At 39.9% G+C, this 9,359-nt stretch overlaps 1 protein-coding gene across 1 annotated transcript in view; it reads left to right on the top strand.

The window, feature by feature from the left end:
• Window positions 1-2,142: 2,142 nt before the first annotated feature.
• LOC6582444 (protein alan shepard) overlaps window positions 2,143-9,359 on the top strand; it is a 158,954-nt gene continuing 151,737 nt past the window's right edge. The window contains exons 1-2 of the mRNA XM_032731298.2: window positions 2,143-2,461; window positions 4,063-4,353. Of these exons, the coding sequence (XP_032587189.1) occupies window positions 4,117-4,353 (237 nt within the window). The 5' untranslated portion in view covers window positions 2,143-2,461; window positions 4,063-4,116. The remainder of the gene's footprint in view (window positions 2,462-4,062; window positions 4,354-9,359) is intronic.

The raw sequence follows: 9,359 nt of genomic DNA, 5'->3' as shown, positions 1-9,359 counted from the left end.
CCGTCCCACTCGCACACTCTCAGCTGAGCATGGCATGGCAGTGCCATAAATTGTAGTTGGATCACGCGCCATCAAGCTCGCCGTTGTCCGCTTGGACACTGCATTCCGGCCGTGTGCATTCCGTTGTTTAGAAAACTATTTTTGTAACTAGCTGGCATTCCTTGCCTCAGAGCTTCTACTTCTACTTCGTCGCGGAAGATGATGGAAAGGCGATGCTGTAAAACAGCTGACATTTCACTTTTCTGATGCGATTACGCAGTGGCCGCTAGTTCAGTTTGTGTGTGTGAAGCGGTTGTGGGAGAGGGAGACGGACAGAGGGCTAGGCAGTTGCCTGCTACAACACTGTAAATTGCTTACGGTCACGTACCAAGCTGCCTGCTGTCTCTCAGCGCGACAAGAATGTGCAAGGAGGAAAGAGAACAGAGCACCAAAAAGATGGCAAGAGGACAGCAACAACAACAACAAAAAAGGAACAAAAAAAAAATGGTGCCAAACTTAATGAAAATGCCAACGCGTCGCCATTTTGGCCGCAGAGTCGCAGTTACGCAGTTCCCCCTCAACCGCTCCGCCCGCGAGGCTCAAGGCCTTTCCATAATATGTTATTTTACATGCGTTTTAGCGAAAGTGTTTCCACTGTATGCGCGTAAGACTGTGTCTGTGACAATCTATTTGTGTGTCTGTGAGTGTGTGTGTGTTGGTGAGTGTATTGGCATTTTTGATTTCTTGCTCCATTTTTTCTATTCTTGGTACGCCATTTTTCTTCTATTTTGCTGCCGTTTGGCATTTGCATATCAAGATAGTGTCATTAAATTTGCATATTTTGGATAAATTTAAATTCTTTGCATGTCTCTCTGCTCTGTTCCATTCCCCTCCCTTTCACCTTCTACTTCATCTGCTGCTGCTGCTGTTTGCTCATTTTGCTCATTCTTCAAATTTCGCTTGACTTTGTTGCTGCCATTGTTGTTGTAATTTATTGTTGTAGGCATATGCAGAGAGCATTGTTTACACACTGTACGTGTGTGTGCATGTGTGTGAGTGTGACTGAGAGTGTGAGAGGCATAGAGAGAGTGGGTGTCACTTGTTCTGCTTGTTGTCGTCATGCATCATTTGTTTAGTCCTTTAGTCCTTTGTTATGTGCCAATGTCGTAGAAGCTGGAGGGGTGATATGCGGGCCGGGGATAGGAGGCGTAGACCGGGATAATGCTCATGTGTGGGTGTCGCACTTTTATGTTGCGCACTTGTTGAGAATATTAATTTTATTTAAATATTTCAAAATGTCACCGAGCTGCTGGCTCAACAGTTTCTGGCGAAATTGTGCCGAGAGCTTTGCCCTCCATTTTATTGCGGACTATATTTACGTAATGGGCAATACGAATCTTTTCTACAAAACAATGGAAGTCAAATGAGAAAAGGCCTCAGCCCAATTACAGCTGCAGATGACTGACAGTGATTTCCTTAATGAAACGCAATCAGTTCAGAATCTGAAATTGCTACGCAGCACACATTTTATAAATAAAGTAACATTAAATATTTTTATAAGCTTTTGATTTTCATTTTAATCAAAAAAATGCATTGAATGCGCAGATCCTATTTTAAATATGCCGCCAAAGGCCCCAGTCAAAAGCTCGGTGATATGTCACCCCATATTGCACAGCAGCTGCTGTATACAGCATGAGTAGAGCCATGCATATTTATATGCACTCATACATAAGCGTTGTATATACAAGCATACACATTTAATCAGCTCAGCGCAGCTAGTTTCTATTTCTATTTGTTGAATTATTTAAATTTCTATTTGCGCCGATTGCCTTTTCAAAACAGCAACAACAACAAGTGCACAACGACAAAAGCAAAACTTCTGCTTTTGCCGGCTGCCGGCCCCACAGCTGTAGCAACCGATACAGAGAGGGAGAGAGAGAGAATGAGCGTGTACAAAGAGCGCAAGCAAACAAGCAGCAGCTGAGCAAGTGAGTGAGCACGCAAACACAATTTTGTCTTTGTTTGAGCTCACTCACATTGCTCAACGCTCAGTTTGGGTCTCTCTCTCATTTGCCGCGACTGTTTTTGCTTTTGCCGTTTCTCATCCACCACCTTTTCGCATACATTTCGTTTCGCTGTCGCCGCTGTCGGTTTGTGTGTGTTGCGCTTTTTTCGCTCGCTCGCTGCGCAAGGTATTTTGTCGTTGTAAATTTTTGCATAAATAAAAATTCATTACGCACCCGCACCGAAAAAACAAAACAAACAATTTGTAGCACCAAGAGCAACAACAATAACAACAATCAACAAGCAGCAACAGCTCGGAGTCAAGTGCGAAGTGCGGTCGAGTCGATTTCTCAGTTTCTGTGTGAGTGGGCGCGCGCGAGTGCCTTCTGTGCGGGTGTGTGTGTGAGCAAGCCTCAATCTCGTAATCGTAATCAACTTATAACGTGCAACAAGAGCAGCGCACAGCTGACATTCAATAGTAAGCATACACCAAACCAATCCCACCCACCATTAATGCAGTCGTCGTCGTCGTTGCCGTTGCAGTCGACGTCGCTGTCGTAACAATTTCGCCGCGGCTAAACAAATTAACAATTTTCAGCTAATTGAAAGCGAATTCGAATTTGTTTCTGTTTTTGTTATCGCATGTCATTGCACTCGATAGCAAATAGTTTAGGTATTGAACATTGCATAAAATTACAAAATAAGCAGCACAAAGCAACCGAGAATAACAGACAGGAAAACAAACGAAAAGCCAACAACAAATAACAGAGGGGCAGTGGCACTCTCCAACTGCTTGACAGTCATGCAAAATTAGTGTCTGTGTGTAGGTGTGTGTCTATGTTTGTGCATATTTCTAAAATGTTTGAAGCACACTACCTGAAAGAAAAACATAAATGTGTTTGGCTATATTTAGCAAAGCAATCTAATCAAATAAACCATTGAGCAAAATCAAGCGTGTGTTTCACTTGTTGTGCGTGCTTTGCTTTGTGTTGCTTTACTATTTCTTTTTGTTTTGTTTCATTTTGCTTTTGCCGGCATACGCTCTCGGCTCATTGTCGTCTCTCATTCTCTTTTACGCTCTCTCGTTCAGTTCGGACTGCAGCTGTCAGCAAGCAACAGCAAGCAAACAGCATACGCTTACGCTCTTAAACATTCTATCTCGCTCTTGCTCGCTGTCATTGTCCTTTTGGCGCACTGTAATTCGTATTTTTAATAAGCAACAATAATAATAAGCGTAAGCAACAAATTAATGAAAGTGCCAACAGAATATAGGCAACGCGCATAGCCAAAGTCATTATTGTTGCTGAATTTTGCCGGTCAACGTCTGGGCCATTTGTTTACATGTGTGTCTGTGTGTGTGTATGTGTGTGTGTTTGGTCATTCGTCTGGCCCCATAAAAATGCAAAATTCTTGGCTGTGAGCTATTTTTAAGCCACACCATTGGTCACTCAGCCGTGTGTGCTATGTAAAAATAAAATAAAAAGAAAATGATATGCATTATAAAATTCTAAACATGCTGCATGGTATAGCAACATAGTTGCCGCCTTCGAAGCATAAATCGGCTGCAATTAATTACAAATTAGACAGAGAGCAAATGATCTGGACAGTGGCTCTCGCTCTTACTAAGTGATGCATGGCGCCGCAATCAGAAGAGCGTGTAAAGCGAAATAAAATATAACAGCTAGCCCAAACAGCTTGAAGCTAAATGCAGTGTTGCCGATGTGCTTGCAGAAATGCTACTAAACGCAAAGCGTAGTGTGAATATTAAATAAAGCAGGCAATAAAAATATAAAATTAGATAAATAAATAAATGCATTGGCATTGGCATGTATATACCATGTATGTTTGTAGTGGTTTGTTTTGCTAGCACATTTCAGTGCCAGTGTTGCAGTCGTGCTCTTGCATTTAGTACTAAATCATTGACACCGGTCCGACATAAGGTGTCATAATTATCATATCGTTTGCTTTAAACTGTTATACGTTGCTATTGTTGCGTTTGCCTATTTGCTTCGCCTATCTCACTTTCCCAATCATCAATATTGCTTATCAGTTACGTTTAATGTGCCATTTGCTTTGCAGTCGCATTCGTCGCGCGTGAATTTGATTGAGGAAGCAGCAGCAGCAGCATTTGCAATGCATCCACGCTATAGCCCCGCGCCGCCGCTGCACCAACAACACCAACAGCAACAGCAGCCGCAGCATCAACAGCCAATGGGCGGGCCCCACCACCAGCACCAGCAGCATCAGCAGCAGCAGCAGGTGGTAGGGGGCGGAAACGGACATGGCGGCGGCGCACCTGTGCACATGAGGGCGCCACCGAACTCACAGCAATTGCCGCCGCAGATGCCACGATCACAGAATTATGCAAATGTAAGTGCTTAAAGTTTTTTTTTTTTTTCTATAGAAATTAGTGTGCCTTTGTTATCGATAAATTTGACGACAGATTGATTTTTAATTTGACTACGTAATTATTTTTATGATTTATGATTTTCCGTTTATATACAAAGTTGTTAAGAGTTGATATCGATACTGTTATCGATATATCAAACTTGTTTTTCTATTTGGGGTTTGTGTGAAATTAATTGATTGTGGTTAATTGAGCTTTCGAAGAGTGAAAGGTTAACTGTATATATTTATGGATATTCTATGTTATCCCCATTTTCCCCCTTTTCTCTGCCTGTAAATAATCGTAAAAATAAAATAAATATTGGTTTCCTCCTTATGGCTTAAATAGTCGCTTGTACGCAATCAGCTCCACAATGAATCAATCACTCGATCAATCAAATGCATCACTGCATCAATCAAGCAATCAAGCTGGCAACCGCGCAGTCACTCATTCATTCACTCGCAAAACTCATTCATTCAAAACGGTTGGCGTTAACCCCTCTGCCCCTTTGCCCCTTTGTCGCATTGCCTTTAGCCTCTTTAACTGATTTCAGACTTCTGATAGGGCACGATAGTCTCGCTTTTGGCCGCAAGGGGGCGCCACACACACACACACACACAAACAAACACCCACAGTGCAATCGACATGTGTCATACGCAGCGTTGGCCCATTTGAGTGGAAAATTGCTGCTGCTGCTGCCGCCGCTGCTGTTGCCTTGCGACGGCAATGATACGGATTTCTATACTGCTGCCACACTGACACACACACGCAAACCCACACACACAGTCACCCATAGTCAGCCAGCATATCAATTTCCGACACTTGCAGGCCACACAGCTTGCCTAATCTTAGCCAGCTGCCAGCTTACCTGCAATCATTACTCAAATAAATCTAAAAAATGGCTCAGCTCTTCTTTTTTCCTCTCTCTCTCTCTCTTTCTATCTATTATTATTTCTTTTTCCCTCTCTTCTTTTTGCTGTTTTGCCTAATTTGTGTGTAGATTTCATTGCATAATGCTCGGGCATATTTTATGCATCTGCAAATGGCTAAAAAATACGCACAAAGGCCGTTTTACATTCTGTAAGCTGTTCGGCCCAACTTCTCTCAGCTCTACTACCTCCATGTATATATGTATATATATATGTATATATAGTTATATATATCTTTGTATTATAAACTATTCAGTAATGTTGCCGCACAATGCGGCGGGCAACTCTCTGGCTGCGTTTTAGGCATTGCCATGGTCCCTGCCATCCCACCCAGCCGTCGCCTCCTGCGCCACCTGCGTGTCCTGCTGAGGCTCTGACTGCTTGCCTCGCTTTGCTTTGTGGCGACGTCTATTTGGCATCCTCTAATGGCCGCATGGCGTTGCTTTTGCTTTTCACGAGCGTTCCATTTAAATAGCTTTCAGCAACAACAACAACAACAACAACAATGCCGACCACATCAAAATAAAAATGTAAAACTGCAAAAAGAAGAAGTAGAATAAAGAAGGGAATATAATATACAAAATTGTAAACATTCCCGCTTAGTCAGCGCTGAAGTTTTCACCTAGCCAAAACAGTCTCCATATATATATATCATACTCTTTTTTCTATATTTATATATCATTCTGTTCTTTATATGTATATATATATCATTCTGATTGTGAGAAAACTTAAAGCATTGGACTTTCAATTGTCTATAGCTTATAATATTTGAACTTAGCTTTAGAGTAGTGTAAAGTGTAGAGTGTAGAGTGTAGAGTGTAGAGTGTAGAGTAAAGTAAAGTAGTTGTGAATAACTGTAAAAAAATCATAAACAATGGACATTCAATATTCCGATCGAGTTTTCTCAGTCTGCGCTCTTTTAAGGCAGATTTCATAATCGATAAATAAAATTCGTTAGTTATTGCTATTAAGACTCCTGCTTGATTTATCATTCCATATCCCATATCTGTTTCGGAGATAAACGGAAAAAATCGTACACACTCGCTCTCTCTCTCACACTCTGAGCAAGAACATTCGTGTTCTTTCCGTTTTCGTCTTTAAAGAGCGTCGTTTCGGGATTGATCCGATTAATGCTCGCTCAATGAGGAGCAGTAAGTAGAGGATACCGGAGAAGTGTTTGCAAACATCTTCCCTTTCTTATACACATGCACAAATTCACACTTACGTACGCTATTATGTCTAGCGAGCTCTGCTCGAGCTCTCCTAGCTCACATACCAACACATACACACAGAAAAACCCGAAAAAACGAAACGATTTCGTCTCAGAGCGATCGTTCTCGTTGAAGGTCAATTCAAATCGTCGCACTCAGACTTTTTTCTCAGTGTTTCTCAGTCTTATATGCGGAGTCTGAGAAGCATTTAACGCATACCTGCCAACTCTTATTTGATCTCATTTTTATGGTCTGTATGTATTTCTGAAATGATCCAAACAGCACAAATTCTCTTTCATAAACTCTTCGTATAGTCTCTATAGGCAATTTACTTAAATTTTAACGAAGACTTCGAATTGCTTATATTTCTTTCTCTTAGTCATATAATACCTTATATAATGGTATGAGCTTGTATGAAATATACAGAAACAGAAGATCTATCTAACTAGTCTTCAACCTAATAATAATAACAATATATCATAAAATATCTATACATATTTACTATCATCAACTATTCAAACTATTTATCATTCGATTACGCTCGCTTCTATCTTCTCTCCCAACAATTCCAAACTAAAACTGACCAAGCAGCTCTTCGCAGTTTTCTTCATGTTGTTGTTGTTGTTGTTGTTATTCTTGGCAACTCTCTTCACCTTGTTGCATGCCGTGCTTTCTTTTACTCCCGCTTGCCGCATTTTCGATGCGCCAGCTCATGTTTAAGTTTGGCCACCGAAAATTTGAGTTTGCTGCTCAAACTTCAGAGTGAGTGAAGGATATTTGAGTTTGAGCAAGTTGTTCAAGAATAAATATATACACGAATATATATACAATTATATTTGATTGGGGCAGCTGAACGGAACTGGGCAGTAGTTAGGCTATGAATGGGAGAGCACGTCGTAATTTCTGATTAAATTCAATGTTGACAATTACCAAACGCAAAGTTGTTAAGGTAATTGCGGCTCGCGTAGGCCGAGATGCATTTCAATTGGTTACGCCTCGGCATTGGGCTCGACGCGAACGTAAAGGAAACCAAAAACGTGTTGCCTGAACTCGACTATGCCCTAACTCACTCGCTCCCTCTCTCTCTCTCTCTCCCTCTCTCTCTCTCTCTCTCTCTCTCCATCTGTCTCTCTCTCTGTACTGTTGGCTCCCACACACATGCTCGCTCGTTGCATGCGTCGCTAAGGACGCCGTCGCTTGTGCAGCCCGCTGAATGTAGCCGGCGGGGAGTCGTGCAACACACACGCCTAGTGCGTGCAACGCATGCGCCGGCTTGTGGATTCTGCAAAGTCCTGCGAAACGGCTTTTGCCGGCTTACACGAGCGCCACATCGGGCGGAGCCGAACGCTGGCGCCGACTGGCTGCCAAACGGCTGGGCACAAGTTGAACATGCAACCTTACTCAATGAGAAATTCAGAATCCATTCGACGATTGTCAAGTTAAGTTAAACGCCTTTTCCTCATTTTCGCAAAACGGAAAGCGAACTGTAAGCCAGCCAGCCAGTCAGTCAGCCAGTCAGTCAGCCAGCAAGCCAGCAAGCGAGCCGCCAAAGCCAAGCAAAGCCGAGCCGAAGCTGAAGCCAAAGCCAAAGCCAAAGCCTAGTCAAAGCCAAAGCCAAAAGCCAGTCAAGTTAAGCCAAGCCAAGCAGAGCCAGTTGATCCAGCAGTCAAGTTCCGACAAGTAGTCGCCATTTTGTGTTTGCGCCTCCCAAAAAAAAATAAAGCAAATAAAAATATTTTAAAATATTAAATAAAATCAAAATTAAATATTAATTTAATTTCAAAAATTAATTAATTAATTTCGTGGCGTATACGTAATATTCATATTGTGAGTACATTCTGTCCATAGTCGATGCGAAAAGTGAATGCACTGTGAACTGAGTGTGTTTTGAACGTTGTCCGGGCAATCCGCAAAGAATCGTAAATCAACAAATCACCAGTATTATTTACAACAACAACAACAACAACAATTGCTCAACGCTAGCAACACGAAATATTGGCTAAAGGTCTAAAGTCCCTAGAATTGTATTTCAAATACAAAATCGTGAGTGTTTAATAAAAGCGCAAATTTTGAAAATAAATTAAATAAAAAGAAACGAGTTTTAAACTCCAAAATAAAAACATAAAAGTTGAAAAATATTTCCTTAAAAAACTTTTTAAAAATTATTTAACAAAAAAACTACAGTATTATTTTAATAAAAAATATTTCAATTACAAGTTTTTAATTAAAAACAACTTTTCCTAAAATAAATCAAAATTTATTAAAGACTTAAGTGTTTTAAATATTTTGTGCATTAACAAAAGACAATAAAAAAATTGACTAAAAAAATTAATTAAAAAGAATAATAAAAAAAACTAGCGCAAATTGTGAGTGAAAAACTAACTGAAAAATAAAGAAAATATATTTAAAAATAAATTAAAAATTAAAGCTTAAACTAGAAAATAAAGAAAAAAAAACAATAGTGAATTACTAAAAAAAAAAAAAAATAATTAAATTAGCGCAAAACTACAAGCTTAGCTTAAAAAATATATTGAATTAAAAATTTGCATATTTTAGTCTCTGTGTGCTTTAGTAATTATAAATGTTAAACATTTCAACCTAAAAAAAAAAAAAAAAAAAAAAAAAACTCTTCAGTGTTCAGTGTTAGAAAAATAAAAACAAAAAATATAATTAGTGAATGTTTTTAAAACAAAAAAATAAAAAACTTAAACGTTTAAAGAAAATCTTAGCGCAAATTTAATTCGAATTTGTTCGTTGTAATTAAAGCAAATAAACAGCAAACAGAAGAAGAAGAAGAAAAAGAAGCAAAAAGCAAGCAACCAAATTAAATACTTGAGGCTAAAGGCTATA

The sequence above is a fragment of the Drosophila mojavensis genome, unplaced genomic scaffold (assembly GCF_018153725.1).
Source record: "Drosophila mojavensis isolate 15081-1352.22 unplaced genomic scaffold, ASM1815372v1 contig_74, whole genome shotgun sequence".
Lineage (NCBI taxonomy): Eukaryota > Metazoa > Arthropoda > Insecta > Diptera > Drosophilidae > Drosophila > Drosophila mojavensis.
This window is presented reverse-complemented; position numbering and strand designations above follow the sequence as displayed.